The following is a 16,718-nucleotide window of genomic DNA, read 5'->3' as shown; positions in this document are numbered from 1 at the left end:
CTTCTGCTATAAGAAGCAAATATGGGTTTTATAATTAGCCTAAATTCTGTGGGTTTTTCACTATAATACTTATGGAAATCAATGCCTACTTATAATTTGGTACATTTGAATGACTTCATCAAATGTTTAAGGAGTTCCTGCTTTGTGACAAACACCGTACTGGGTGCTGGTGGCAGTGGTGAATTTATCAGACAAGGTTCTTGTCTTCATGGAGGTTATAATCTGTTGAAAGTGAGATTAAGTATAATTTTCATGAGCACACTGAAAGAAATAAACAAGATGTTATGAAACTGGAACAGGCATGTTTAAACTGGCCTAGAGTAGGTTACTCAAGGAAGTCACAAGACCTGATGTGCCTAGGAGTGAGCTAAGCAGAAAGGATAGGTCAAAATAATTTCAGCAGACGGACATGCCAGTGACAAGGCATGTAGGTATCAAGAAAGGAAGAAGTATGACTGGAGGAGACGGAGTTGGGAATGAACAGTGAAATGACGCTGAAGATACAGGTGGGACCTGCCAGTGGGACTGGAGCTTGGGTTAAGGATTTGGATTTTTGTTCCCCAAAGGGAATAGGAAGTCATCAAACAATTTTCATTTGAGGAACGAGGTGCTCAGACTACACTCTGAAAAAATGTTGTTCCAGCTACACTGTGAAGAAACGATTGGAGGGAATAAGAGGGATACCATGAGATGAGATGGCCTCTGTGTGAATCTGTTATTTGTTGACTCTATTATTTTAGGAAAGTTTGTTAACCTTCTTAACCTTTAGTGTTGTCATATATAGAGTGAACATAATAATAATACCTGAATTATTAGCATTGTTGTGAGGAGTGAGATAATGAATACCATTGCCTCTGGTCCACAATGTTAACTATAATAAATTTGGTAGTGACTATGACTAGGGAGATGGCAGTGGGGATGGAGAGGAGAAAGTTTAAAATTCTTAGAAGATAGTATCCATAGGACCTGGTGCTTAACTAGATGTATGGGGTAGAGGGAGGTGAAGGACTCGAGGGTTGCCAGTTTTAGCAAACTACAGAATTCTCAGTTAAATAAAAATTTTAGAAAATCATAAATTTTTAGTATAAACCTATATCACAGACTTTTATGAAAAAACTCATTGTTTATCAGAAATTTAAATTTAGCTGGCCATCTTTTATTTTGTCTGGCTACCTTCCCAAAGATGTCACAGGGTTCTATGTTGAGCAGTTGAATTAATGTTGGTCCTATTTGCTGGAATGGAGATATTAAAGGAGGACTAGTCTTTAATGGAAAGTTCATGAAGTAGATTTAATTTTTTTTTATTTTTTAAGATTTTATGTGTTTATCTGACAGAGAGACACAGTGAGAGAGGGAGCACAAGCAGTGGGAGTGGGAGAGGGAGAAGGCTTCCCACTGAGCAGGGAGCCTGACGCGGGGCTGGGTCTCAGGACCCTGGGACCATGACCTGAGCCTAGGGCAGATGCTTAACGACTGAACCACCCAGGCACCTCTTCTGAAGTATATTTTAAATGCACTGAATTTGAGTTGCCTGGGAGACATTCAGGTACAATGTAAATTATTTACTCAGCCCTTTTTTGGTTGTAACTGACACACTAGTTAAGAACAGCCGTAGCCACATTCGAATTGGGCATTGGGAAGGGCCATGATAGCATTCTGGTTTTGGTGTAATCAAAACACTACCTTTTAAAGAAAAGACTGGATGGCAAATATATATATATTTATATATATAAACTTTTCATTTCTTTATTTCCAGGTTTTTATCTTTCTCCAGGCAATGTCCCTGGTTGTCTGCCATGTTCATGCCATGTAACAGGTGCTGTTCATCACATCTGTAATAGCCTAACTGGTCAGTGCCTTTGCCAAGACACTTCCATTGCTGGACAAAGTTGTGACCATTGTAGAGACCTTTACTTTGGATTTGATCCTCAGACTGGAAGGTAAATATTTTTAATACTATTTAAATATATGTATTGAATTGTATTTGTATTTACTTTATCTCCTAACAATGATTTTTTTCTCATTTATTTTGTAAAAAGCAGTATTTTCTGCCCTCCCTAGTTTGTTGATATATTTTTGACTCTTTGATGCCTACGTTTCTTTAGCATAATAGTAATCTTTGAATATTTCCTAGAGTTCCAATGTATAGGTTGCTGTATGTTAATAGACGTCCCTTGTATTAAGGTCTGGGAATATTTAACTAGATAAAATCCTTTTCCTTCAAAGAACTTGCAATTTGGATGGAGAGAGACAGGTAGAGAAATAGCCATAGAAGTAAACATGTGCACACACACACACACACACACACACACACACACACACACTGTAAGGGTTGGGATACACAGTATTTGTATATAGAACCTTGATGTGGCCCCTGAATTTATTGCTTACTTATTTACTAACTTATTGCATCCATTTAGGTTGTCCTTGCCTTTCTAATTTACATTTAAAGATGAGTAAGGGAAAAAAAGAGAAAAAAAAATAAAGATCAGGAGATTAAAATGTATTTTTGTATCAAGTGATAGGATTTTTTCCTAATGTGTAAAGTACGTTTTGAAAATAAATTACCCACTTTACAAAATTACACGGTCTTTAATGTTATACTTCTTGTTCCCTGCGTATCTATGGGCATTTATTGTCATGCATGTGTGCTCACTGCTGTATTTTTGAACATGTGCTGGATTGCCTATTCCATGTGTGTTTTTTGGGTTCAGTCAGATTATAAATTTGTCTAGGGTTGGGACTATATCCATGAATTCTTTGGCATTCCTATCCCCAAGCAGTAGTATTATGTTCTGTACACACCAATCAAAGCTGTTTCTCAATATGCGTGTGTGTATTTATAAATATAATTGCTAATGAGTCATGGGTTTGAGATTATCTGGGCTATTTTCAACTCATTGTCCCCTGCTGCCTGCCTTTTGGCTGTTACACTCTTCATTAGCACCTCGATTAAGGTTTGGACAGGGTGACAGTGTAAATTATTGAAAAAGAACTCAAAACTAGTGCATTTGGCTTTCTACTAATATCCAATGTGATTTAAAATCTTTCATATGATATTTAAAATATTTATTAAGACAATTTTTGCTGTTATTACATGCCTTTTTTTGTTTTCTTAATCCATGCTCTTCCACTTCTGTTACCATTGGAAGGAATATCATCTTGATGGTCTGAAAGCATTATTACTCCTTTCTACAGATTCTAAATCATTCTGAATGAGTACAGAAAACACATGGTAGAGTAAATGTTAAATAAAAAGTATAGCCAGGATTTTGTAGTAAAATTAGGGCCAATTATTGTACATATTATCTCCTCTATGTACTTTTTATTGGAAGACCATCTAACAAATTCCCTAGTTAGAATTCTTTTTTTTTCAATTTTTATTTATTTTTTTAAAATTCTCTTCAGTGTTCCAGTATTCATTGTTTATGCACCACACCCAGTGCTCCATGCAATATGTGCCCTCTTTAATACCCACCACCAGGCTCACTCAACCTCCCACCCCTCGCCCCTCCAAAACCTTGTTTCTCAGAGTCCACATTCTCTCATAGTTTGTCTCCCCCTCCAATTTCCCTCAACTCCCTTCTCCTCTTTATCTCCCCATGTCCTCCATGTTATTCCTTATGTTCCACAAATAAGCAAAACCATATGATAATTGACTCTCTCTGCTTAACTTATTTCACTCAGCATAATCTCTTCCAGTCCTGTCTATGTTGATACAAAAGTTGGGGATTCATCCTTTCTGATGGAGGCATAATACTCTGTAGTATATATGGACCATATCTTCTTTATCCATTCATCTGTTGAAGGGCATCTTGGTTCTTTCCACAGTTTGGTGACTGTGGCCACTGCTGCTATGAACATTGGGGTGCAGATGGCCCTTCTTTTCACTACAGCAGTATCTTTGGGGTAAATACCCAGTAGTGCAATTGTAGGGTCATAGGGAAGCTCTATTTTTAATTTCTTAAGGAATCTCCACACTGTTTTCCAAAGTGGCTGCACCAACTTGCATTCCCACCGACAGTATAAGAGGGTTCCCCTTTCTCCACATCCTCTCCAACACATGTTGTTTCCTGTCTTGTTAATTTTGGCCATTCTAACTGGTGTAAGGTGATATCTCAATGTGGTTTTGATTTGACTCTCCCTGATGGCTCATGATGATGAACATTTTTTCATGTGTCTGTTAGCCATTTGTAGTTGGGATTCTTATGTTGGTTTGTTTCACTCTTGTCTACCTCTATCTCTAGGTTTCTTATATTTTCCATAGTCTTTCTGACAACATTTAATTACCAGAGAAAACTATTCCCCCAATCTACTCTCCTCCTTGGAATATTCATGCCCATCTATGGCGTTTTGTGCCAGTCTCTTACCCATTTCCTTTCTACTGGTACCCCCTGTAGTTTTTCCTATTGTTACCACTAAAATCCCTTATTTATGGCCAGATTTATGATGATCTTAGCTTTTTCACTTAGCTTTATTTAAGTGACTCTGATTTCTTCAAAGAAATCATCTTTTCATCTGTTCTTCAAAGTTCTTAAATTCAGGTTGACTTTTACCCTTTCTGCTTCCCTCTAGTTTAGGTTTATCTACTTATCCTGGTTCCCACCCAAGTCAAATTCAGGATCAAGAATTATTCAAGAATGGTGTTCTATCACCTATCACTCTGTAGAAGGAGTCACTAACACTGGGATTGGACTCCTTGGATTAATTGAGAAAAAAAAAATGATAATACCTGGGTTTAAATGTTAACCTAAATTGATGAGGAATGGGGAGAGCTAAAACAAAAAAACAAAAAATAAAACCAACAATAACAACATATAAACTACATTATTAGAAGGTGCTGAGGTGGAATCAAGAAGGCAAAGCTCAGTAAAATAAAAGGGTTGAGTGTAGGCTGGAGTTTTGGAGACTTCCAAGTTTTCATTCACTGAGAACTTTATCAGAGGGATGGTCTTTTCTCCCCTCACCTCTCATTCATTTAATTACCGTTCCAGCAACCAATTTTCATGAACATAACCAGGTTTTTGTTTTGTTTGTTTTTGATCACTCGGAACTTCTTTACTTCTCACATCTTCCTAATCCCAGAAATGCTACTCTGTGAATACATCACATCTTTCCAGTCCTCTTGTCTCTAAATTCCCTCATAATTGGCTCCCAACTTCTCTCAAACCTCTCATCCATTACCCCTACCTAATGTTCTTGATCATCCCCATTCCTCTTTCTCATCTTTATGCCTTCTCTGAGCCAAAACCACCTCAATCTTGACTCTCTTGAGTAATCTGAGTGCTATTAAGAGCTCTCCTTTCTGCTGTACTGTGGGTCAGCTCCAGTGGTGATGAACTTGCTCCTGCCCTGAGCCTGGGAGGACTTCAAAACCAAGTGTCTGTGTTGACTGGAAATACTGCTGTGTATTTGCTTCTCATCCTTGTGCTTTCTCTCCCTCTTTAAATTATTACCAGTCTCTTCAGTCCTTGTCCTTGCAGACAATCTTGCCCTCTGCCTCACAGGCTAAACAGACAGAACCAGACATAACTATCTCCAGATTATCTTCTCTCCAGCTCCAACTTGTCTACATTGTCAAACATTCTCAATTTTAAATCTAGTCTTAGAAGAAAACAACATAAAATTTTTAATGACATATTGCCTGTCCTTGATGTGTCCCCTCATGTTTTTCTTCCCGTGCTCTGTTCTCTATCTCCCCTTTACATCTCCTTCTTCCTCCCTCTGAACTTTACTCCATCAGATCCTCCCCTTATTTTAACTTAAATCTCTCCCTCCTGGCTATATCATAACTATCTACAAATAGACCCTTCATCCCCATCCCAAAGCCTCCTCTTTTGACTCTGTCGTTTCCTGTGAGCCCTGAGAGTTGATCTCTACTCTCTCACTCTTCTACCATTTACTAACATTTACAAAGAATAGTCTTTTTCTTCTACATTTTCCCTACTTCTCATTAATTCCTCAGTCACCATATTTAATGCAAGTGTTAGCAGAATTTGCAAAGTGTGGACAGCAAAGAACTAGGTAGATGACTCTTAAAATACTCATCCAAATCAAAGAAAGTAAAATAGCCAGATAAAGTAGATAAAAATGGGTTAATGAAAAGATAAGCTTAGAGAGAAGGGTTTCACTGGAGGGAGAAAGTAGGGGTCACTGGTGCCTCTCAGTGAGAGGTTCTTACTAGATGACTTGCAGGGTGATATGTGTCTCCCAAAGTTGAGGAGACCAGTGGACTGATACATTTCTTAGACCTGAAAAAATCTGAATGAAGAGAGACAATTTGTCAGGGCAGTTCTCTGATTATTTTATACTCCCAAAGTTTTTCAGGTAAGGAAAGGAGTATAGTATTTGTTATGACTAGATAAGGTCTACAAGGAAGAGGGAAAACATGGGGTTGGTTATCTTAACACTTGTGCAAAAGTTTAGCTAAAGAGCCCCAAGAAGAGAAAAAGATGGGATTCTGGTGGGTTAAAAAATTGGTTAGCAACCAGTTGGAATAGACATATATCTGAGTTCTCTAAAATTATAGGTAAGAGTTACCTAATAGAGGGAGAGAGATCAATAAAGAAATCACAAGAGTACAGCCTCCAGGGAAGAGGCAGGTTTGTACACTGTGGGAGAAAGCACACTGCTTTGGGTTTTGCTAGTCTTGGGGGCTCCTACCCCTCCTCTGGCCTATGCATGAGAGAAGAGGAAAGTAATAAAAGGAGCTGTAGTAAAACTCTACCTTCTCTGGTTATAGACTTGCTGTTTTCATTACGTCCTAGCTAGAAAAAAAAGGGAGAAGTTTGTTCTTTAAATATCTATTCTTTGAAGATTGAAGTATTGACTAATATATTGGACTAGACATTTTATTGCCTGAGTTTAGCCTATTTTTTTCCCTTCAGCTTTTTTGAGATATAATTGACAAAGATATATATATTCAAAAGATCAGGGAAAGATGAGAATAAAATTGATTTATGATTGCTTCTTATGACTTCTGGTTTTTCAATGTAGCAATTATTTTATTGTCTTCCCTATTTCTTAAAATTAGCTCTTTCTTTGGCCTCCAAGATCTTATCTCTTTGTCTTATCTTTTCCTGGTTACTCCTCGTTAATCTGCCCATTCAATCTACATATCTGTGTTTGTGATTTCAGCCACTTTTTAAACAAATCCCCAGTATATTGTCATCTATTCTGATCTCTGCCATGAGCTCTAGACCTATAGTTACCTATCTCTTTGGGGTTTAAGTTTGCATGTCTCTCTTTCTTAACATAGCCAACACAGAACCAATTCTCCCTTATGTTATTTTCCTCATTTCCTCCCAAAATGAAAATAAAAGTCTCGAGACATCTCATGCCATCATAATATTGGTGAAACGATATAAATCTTTAAATTTAAGTCATACCACCCATATGTGAGTGGGGCTCAGGATCCTCTCAGATTAGACAAGATTGGTTCTGATATTGAGCATAGCTTGCTGCTAAAAAGAGCTATTGGAAGTAAGAGCTACCATATATAATGTAGCTTCTCTGAAATGAATAGAAAGAATAAAGCTTCCCATGACCATTTGAGGCCGAAGGAAATCAGCAGGATTTGTCCTCTGCTAAATCAATCATATGGAATGCCTGTGCTTTGAGTTGACCCTTATATTCCACTGATGAGTTTGACTGTCTCTTTTCACTTTAACATTGATAATCATTAGAGAAGAAATCTTCCAGCACAGAAGGTCATAGAGAAAGATATTTCAAAATGTGGCAATGAGAATTGCTTGAGTTTATACTTTTGCTCATCATTGAGAAGAGATAAAAATGGATTTTATTCTTTTTATGTTTTCCATTCCTTTCCTGAATGATATTGAAATCTCTTTGTTGACTTCTGGTTGTTATTGTGTATATATACTAACACTGACTATTTTGAAAATGTGCACAAAGATGACTAAAATTTATGGGATTCCATTTAGTAGAAGGAATTTTTTTTTCTTGAAGGAAAAGTTCACTTATAGTTTAATATATAGACATATTGCATGGGAAAATAACTATTGATGCCCTGATGACTATTTTTTTTTAAGAAAGAAAGAAAGTCAACTAAAATCAATCAAATCTATTTTGAATTATGACAGGTACTGACAAATATATATTTTTTTCACTAATATCCAAAATTCTACAACAGATTGTCAATATTTTATTGTTAAGCAAGAAGATGCAAGTATTATTGTATCTCCTTCTTGATTTAGAAAATAAATTGACTTTCTCATCTGCTTTCTCCATTTATATAGTCAGGGGACCTTATTTAAACCTCCATGAAGTTCACACATCAGCCTAGCTCTTCTCCGTTTTTTTGTTTTGTTTTGTTTTATTGTATAACTTATGTTTCCTATATTTTCCCCTTGGTTTACTTTCTAGACTTTTCATATACTTCCAAGGGCAAAAGACATAAAATAGGTCCTCACCCTAAACTGCAGCAAGAACAACAAAAATCCACCAAATACAACAGTAACAGGCTGGAAAATCATTTGCCTGTTTTCAACCAAGTGGTTCATTCTTCAAAAGTTACCTATCCGGGATGCCTGGGTGGCTCAGTTGGTTAAGCAGCTGCCTTCGGCTCAGGTCATGATCCCAGCGTCCTGGGATCGAGTCCCACATCGGGCTCCTTGCTCATCAGGGAGGCTGCTTCTCCCTCTGCCTCTGCCCGCCATTCTGTCTGCCTGTGCTTGCTCTCTCTCCCTCTCTCTCTCTCTGACAAATAATTAAATAAAATCTTTAAAAAAAAAAAAAGTTACCTATCACAAGAAGGGGACATGGGTTTTAGAAAGTTGATCCAAGTGCAAAAATCACTGTTTACCTCTGACATATAAAGCAAACATGATTTAATCAGTATTGAAAACAATGAAGCAAAAAAAGTCTGCCCACTGAAAAATCAATAAAGAAAAAAAAAGTATATCATATTTGTCTAAACCAAAACCAATGAGAACAGAAATGGGCCACATGCAATTCATCTCAATTGGTACTTGAGACCCGTATTAGACACCCTGTACACCCTGGTACTGCCCTCAAACCTGACCTGTAAGTACAATTCTTCCTTCCTATGGTCAAGCCTAATCCAGCCCATCACCTGGTACAACACTATTTCTCTTACATACCACTCACACACCAGAGTCCCCCAAAGTTTCTCCTCTAATGACTTCTTCTCTCTCTATTCATTAGTTGTGTTTTGTCTTTTTGAGCCTCAAGGAGCTAGGACCTAGAAGTGCCTCTACTGGTCTCTTACAAACTGACACACACCAAACTGTAATTTTCCTCAGAGAGTGGGAAATTGGGATCTAGGCTGGCCGGAAAATCTAAAGGTTCACAGTCCTAAAACATACAGTGAAGTAAAATTCTTCTATGACCACATTATTTTTGGTTTTACTGCAAACATCCTCCATTTGAATACTGAATTATAGATCTGGTCTGTTAATCTTTTCACATGTGTATTTCCAATTGATCTCTATTGGTATTTCTTTGAGAACCAGATCAATGGCTTCAAATGAAAGCAGATAATTTACTTGGCAACTTATGTCTGTTCGTGGTGTGGGAATACTGGGGAACGTGCCTCACAGATTCGTGCTCCAGGATGACTCTTCGTTAGACAGCTGGTGCTTTTCCAGGGTGATAGGAGTAAAAGGGCTATATACTTCTCATCATCTAGTGGTCTAGCCATACCACAAAGTAGAGGCAGGGTTCCCAGAAAGAGAGCCAAAACCTTGAGCCTTACACTCAAGACTGTCACATTTGTTACCTTTGCGTTATTCTATTGGCCAAAGCCAGTCATACATCAGCCCATATTCAGAAATGGGGAAACAGATTCTACTTTTGGATGATGGAATTGTGCAGTTGGTTTAAAGGACCTACATAAAGAGAGGGGTACAGAATTGTGATAATTTCTACAATCTCCCATGACCACTAAACAATATATTCTTCTTTCATATAGATTCTGTGTGATTCTCTAAGAAATGTCCATTTTTATAAATTAGTAGCATTTGTTCAATGTGGTGTAATAACAATAACTCAGTGTTGGGCTTCAGAATGTCTAGGTTGCAGTTTTTTGCTTCTCCTCTCGACCAGGCATATTAGGTTCCTATTACTGCTGTTATAAATTACTGAAAATTTAGTAGTTTAAAATGACGTGAATCTATTCTCTCACAGTTCTGGAGGTCAAAGTCCTAAAGAAATTTATCAGGCTAAACTCAAGGGTGAGCAGGCCTATGTTTCTTTTGGGTAGTCTAGGAAAAAAATTCATTTCCTTGCTTTTCCCAGTTTGAAAGGCCACCTACATTCCTTAGCTCACAGCTCCTTCCTTCATGTTCAAGACCAGCAGAATAAAGTTTTCTCTCTTTTCTGACCTCTGCTTATGTCCTTCCAATTTTTCACTCTTGACTCTCACCTTCCTACTTCTTCCTATCCTCATGTGATTACACTGGACACTTTTGGATAATCCGGGATAATTTCTTCATCTAAAGATTCTTAATCCCATCTGCAAGCTCCTTTTGCCAAGTAAGGTGTCACATATTCACAAGTTCTAGCTATTAGGACTTGGAGATTGTTGAGGGGTCATAATTTAACCTACTATACCAGAATTCAGCAAACTATGGCCTGCAGGCTATATCCGACCTGCCATCTGTTTGTGGAAATAAAGTTTTATTAGAACACAGCAGTATTCATTCCTTATATATTGTTTATGACTGCTTGCATACTGCTATAGCAGAGATCTAAAGGCCCCAAAAGGCTAAAATATTTACTCTCTGTTCCTTTATAGATAAAGATTGCTGACCCTGTAACCAGATTCACTGTCACCTTGGGCAAGTTGCTTATTTCCACTAAGCATCATAAACCTTACCTTTTTAGACTTGGAAAGAACCTTAAAGTAATTTTGGTTAAACTCTGCCCTATCCATTTTTCTGCACAAATCACCTTTTCAGAATAACTAGTCACTCAGTTTCTGCTTGAAACCATGGAAATAAAAAGAACCTCTGTCTCATGACGCAACTTGTGTTTGTTTCAGACAGCTCTGAGAAAGATCGTTTCATCCCTGTGGCTTTTTTGCCTAGTTTTATTTCTGCCTTCTGGGACCACAGAGAATAAGTGTAATCTCTCTTCTATCTGAAAACACTAAGAATTTGAATCTGTTATCATACCTCAAAGTTACTACGTCACTGTAATGTGGAGGTTCAGGAGAGTGATATGAGGGTTTCTTCTAGACATAAACACGTGCGATATTGTTAATATTGTGAAACTTCTGAGATTTTATTTCTTTTAAATATTTGGTTTTGGTGACCAATATGTGGGACTAGGTGGAGTGTCAATAAAGGGGAGAGTGGTAGGGGTCTCAGGTGCAGAACCTTGCTAAGCAGCGTCTTCTCTAAATGACAGGAATCCCATCCCCCTGGACTCACATGTCATTGTTGCCTGGATGCAAGAGATTGCCCAGATTTAGTCCTGATGAGCCCCTTTATTTGGGCCTGGGAAAGCTTCACTTCAAAGAGTTGACTGCGTTACTCCTCCTTTACCTACTCCCTTCTAGATGAGATGATACTATTCTCACTTCCTCTCCAATAAGCCATGTGTATGACTTTCAGTTCACCTAAAGAGGATCTTCAAACTCCAAATTCCTTTCTTATAATTCTGATTCCAATTCCAGAGAATCCAATGCTATTCATAGGCTGTGATGAAAGGAAACCTAGGAACCTCAGTGAGATGTACTTCTACTGCAGAGAGGAGACACAGTCTTAACCAGGAGGAAACCAAACTCCTCTCGAGGGCAGTCACAGAATCCTAAACAAGAGGACTGAACTGAGAACTCTTCTGGCCTTAGCGTGTCAAGCTAAGCCTAGCAGAGGTCAATGTTGAAGAAAGCTGCCCCTTCCCTGGGGGACAGGTTAGCTAGGGGAGCAGTAAGCTGATCAAAAAGGGCTCAAAAGAGCTATATTGTCCTCAGAACTACATGTCACATTTGATTTATCTGTGATGTCCTATTCTGAATCTAAAGCTTTCCTAGTGCTTTATTTGTTCATTCATTCATCCAACAATATTTATTGGAACTTTACTGTGTGCTAGGCTTTGTGCTAGGGACTGAGGAAAGAAAACTCATGGTCCAATTTCTCCAATTCCCTTTAAAGCTTCTTTCTGTTTTGCTCATTAATAATCATTAATCCTTGTCTAAATTCCCTCAGCAATTTGAGATTTCTTCCTCATCCATTTTTTTTTTATGTTGAGTGGTGTCCCCATCGCCTACCTATCAGCAAATTAGAAAACAGGAAATAACTCCATGCCCTTCTTTGCTTCTCTTTCCAATTTGTCTACCTCATCCTACTGATGTTACTTACTCCACATAAGTAAAACTATCCTTCTCCTTTCCGTTGTTGCTTATAATTGTCACATCACCATGTCACATAATCTCAGAATATCTTGCTTCTGCTTACCTTTCCTGTTTAACTTTGTCTGTTACTCCTATGTATTGTGAATTTATATCCAACTTTTTGAATTGCTTATAATCTCATACCCTCTCCTGGTGTTTCTTATTTCTCTCTCTCTCTTTTTTCCCTCTCTGACTTGCCTAGCATATTCCTGCTTAACTTTTAATATTCAGCCAAACATCTCCAAAATTCCTTTTTTAAAAAATATTTAGTTATTTATTTGGTGGGAGCAGAAGGAGAGAGAGAATCCTTAAGCAGACTCCCCATGAGCGCAGAGCCCCATACAGGTCTTGATCCCAAGACCCTGAGATCATGACATGGGCCAAAATCACGAATCGATGCTTAACTGACTGAGCTACCCAGGTGCCCCCAAGATTCCTCCTTAATATTTTTTCTGCTGTCCCATTCCATGCTACCAGGTAGTTTTCCTTTTCTGTGCCCACAAAGAATCTTCACGCATCTTTATAAATGCTGTATTTTATATTTCTCACTTGACTATGAGCTCTTTGAAGACAGGGACAACTCTATCTTATTCCATTTTATGTCCTCAGTGTCTCTTCTAGTCCTGGAAGATAATTGGACCTCAATGAATATTAGTTATGTCAATCAATATGCTTAATAAATTTGATGGTACTCATGAATTGAGGCCCCTAGTAGAAGAGAGGTGTTGAAAGAGAAATGTCAGTAAAGTGATCTATATCCCAGAATACATCCCTAGACCTCCTGCAGTAGCTCTCCCTCAGATGATGAAGCTTCCGACAACGAAATGCATCATTGAAACATATTCCTTCATTAATAATGATGTTTTGCAATAATAATAATAAGCAGAATAGCTCTTTCTCTTACTATTTGCACAACTGGACTACATTCCATGGAAAGGAAAATGTATGAGGTTTGTGATTTAAGAGACAGAAGCCAATTAGCTTCTTTCCCACTGTACTCAGTAAACACCGAGTTACAGAAGGGCCCAAACAGAACTATAATAGCAGAGTGCTGGCAGAGACTAGTGATGCTTTACTCCTGTTTTGTTTACCATAATGAACTGGTCAATAAACATCACAAATTGTTTATCTATATAAATCTTGACAGATTACTCTTTATGAAATCCATTTAGCAAGTGAGGTTTTCCCATAAGGATGAAAAATGAAGATTTTAAACAGATTGCGGGAGAAGCTCTGACTGTACCAGGAGAGTCAGTGTAATAAAGGTTTCTTTATATTAATATTACAAAAACCATTTATCCTGACAAAATCAATATCACAATTCATCTTAGTTTGGTGTTTCTCTTTCTAAGCTTAAAATGTCTTCTCCTTTATTATGTATAATTTTGTTTTAATAAACGTGAAATATATTTCATTTAGGAGGTGCTCTTGAGAAAGGATAACTTATAAAATGACATCAAACTTGTAGCTTATCTGCTAAAGAGTCTTGGAAATGTTTAAAATTATATTTGAGTGGGTGAGAAATTTATAGGAATCATTTTACTTAAACCTTAATTACAAAATTATCCCTTGTGTCCTTTGCACTAGAAACAAACTATAATATTCAGAAAAGTCTCCTATGAACTTGGTTCAGGTAAATTCTCTCTCACTGAAGTGAAGCAATTATAGCAAGTCAGATAAGTTAGATATAACAACAGCTGGGATAAGAGACTATAAAATCAGGAAGAGTCACATTTAATTACTCAAAACATTGCATGCTTTCAGAAGCGATTTATTTATTCCATTTGGATTCAGAACTTAATATCCCATGGATATTGACAGAGCCGACTTGGAGTTAAGCGTGTAGCAGCTAGCTGGAAGAAAATAGAACTGCATCAAGGAAAGGAATTATGTTATACACTGGAAACTATTACTCTAAATGTACTGTATGTAAAATAAGTGTGATTGTCTCATGAGTGAATGGTAATAAAAACTGAAATACTCAAGAGACACTTATTCATGAGTGGTGTGGTGATATATATATGCATTGGGAGAAGCTCGCCTCTTATTGTTTATGCTTACCAATATTACATTAAAAGCCTACAAACAGTATACTCTAAGTAATGGCACATAATGAAATTAAGAGCAAATCAAATATTTTGTTGCTTCTATAATTCCATTTTAATTTCAGTGCATAATTTTCTTCAGCACTGATACTTAAGTAGCCTAAATAAAACATCTATTTGGAGTTCTGATGCATGTCTGTACTTAAAGGACTTAATATAGTTACTTGTAGGGGGGAAATGTCCTTTTATCCTGACATAAAAAGGGCAAACTACAGTATAGTGGTTTTCAAGAGAAACTGTACTTTATTTATTCCCAAGGGGATATTAGTCCATAAAACAAATTTGCAGTTTATTTAGCAGTCCTTAGCTTTTATCAGCCTTTTTAAGGGTGTTGAATGATTACCCAAGAGATCACACTGTAGAAGTTGCAGGGGGATGAAGAAACGATCCATCCAGCATCTTTATTAGAAATGAGAGGTGAATCCATTTAATGTTGTTTTAAATGTACCACACGGAAAGTTCCTGTTTACAGGTGTGTTGTCTTTTTCCATGTGCTCTTTTTGCCTCGCCAATACTTCATGGTGCCAAAATTGCTTATCCTGATCAATGACATTGGCATATGCTAAGAACTTGAATAACTTACCCAGAGGAAACAGGTTTTGGATTCTATCATGACAAAATGCCAGACCAGTGATTTTTACAAGCAACTTTAGGTTCAAGATATTTAAGTTGGAATGAAGTTTTCTCATTATATTTATATCATTAACATCTTTTCATAAATCAGAATAATGCTCTATTCTCCAACCATTCTGGATAAGTGAGTTTAGTTCATAAAATAGAAAATGAAATATAACCTAGATTAAGGCACGGACAGTAGTGGAACATGTCTTCCGCAAACTCTTCTCTTAGTGAAATATAGTCTTTATAAAACTAAAAATATAGAGTTTCAAGATTTTTAGGGAGATCCATGGTAATCACACCCAATGTTCTACTTCACAGCTTGATAGATACTTAGAAGGATGATTTGTGGGTACCAAATCTAAATTTTTAGTTATCAGAATAACTGCTTTTGTGAGAAATCAAAATTTACAGTATTCTTAATCGAACAACAAATCCATGAGATGTATCGTGGCGCAAAAAAGCAAAATGACACTCTTTTTTTGCCATCAATTAGTTTACAAAGGCAAGGCTTCATAGAGATTTTATTGTAAGCAACATTTTGTTAAAGAATCTTTTTCTTGTTTGACGTTGTGTTTGTTTATTTGTTTCGCTCAAGTGTTCTTTTTCAATATATTGGCTAAAACAGGCCATCTTATTTCACAATGTTATTGATAGGTGTAACTTATACTATGAATTATTAATCAAAACATTATTCTCTTTGATGGTTTATTTGTCTTGTTTTCAGATGTCAGCCTTGCAATTGTCATCTCTCAGGAGCCTTGAATGAAACCTGTCACTTGGTCACGGGCCAGTGTTTCTGTAAACAATTTGTCACTGGATCCAAGTGTGATACTTGTGTTCCCAGGGCAAGCCATTTGGATGTGAACAATCCGCTGGGCTGCAGCAAAAGTAAGTGAACTCTGGCCCTGTGCTGGTGGGTGGATCATCACGCAGGGAAGAGTGTCGTGTTACTCACTTTCTCCATTGAGAACCCATAAGAAAGGCTTAGGCACAAGGTGGAGAATTTAGGTGAGAAATGAAAAAAAAAAAAAAACACTAAATGAAACTTGTGTTCTTTTTTTCTTGATTAGATTATTGAAATGGTGATTATGTTAGTAGTGGGAAATTTAAAACATTTTGGTAAAATGAAATCACTAGTGTGGTGACCAGAGTCTTGGTTTTCCCCCAGACATTGGACTTTCCAGTGACATAGGACTTCAGTACAAAAATCAACACTACTGGTTAAAACAAAATGATCAGTCACCCCACCAAACAAGGATATTCCCAGCCAATTTTCTGTAACACATGTGAGATTTATTCTTATTTCTTATGAATTAAGTCCTTCCATCCCCCAAATTTTATGGGTACCATGTTATTATTAGTTGCTTATTAATATTAGAGCAATTATCAATGTTTATCATAGCATATCTCTCCTATATTTGATATTTCTCCTGCAAGTTGTATTAGCTGTTTAAATATCTTTCACATTTCTATTTTCAACTCCTGGAAGCCAAAGATTACATCTCAGTATCTTTTGACGTTTCAACACCATTCTCCAGTGCCTTGACTTGACTTCTCAAGGTCACCTGCAGTCCTACAGTTTCATGGCATATTAGTGATTTATTTACATTTACTCT

The 16,718-nt window shown here is 37.1% G+C and overlaps 1 protein-coding gene across 1 annotated transcript in view; it reads left to right on the top strand.

Annotated features, from left to right (window-relative positions):
* LOC111151119 (usherin) overlaps window positions 1-16,718 on the top strand; it is a 680,307-nt gene that overhangs the window by 138,717 nt on the left and 524,872 nt on the right. The window contains exons 13-14 of the mRNA XM_022508904.1: window positions 1,757-1,940; window positions 15,827-15,990. Of these exons, the coding sequence (XP_022364612.1) occupies window positions 1,757-1,940; window positions 15,827-15,990 (348 nt within the window). The remainder of the gene's footprint in view (window positions 1-1,756; window positions 1,941-15,826; window positions 15,991-16,718) is intronic.

This window comes from Enhydra lutris, unplaced genomic scaffold, assembly GCF_002288905.1.
Source record: "Enhydra lutris kenyoni isolate GAN:26980312 unplaced genomic scaffold, ASM228890v2 scaffoldscaffold25, whole genome shotgun sequence".
In the NCBI taxonomy this organism is placed as follows: Eukaryota; Metazoa; Chordata; class Mammalia; order Carnivora; family Mustelidae; genus Enhydra; species Enhydra lutris.
Note: the sequence above shows the minus strand (reverse complement) of the source record. Positions and strands in the feature narration are given on the sequence as shown.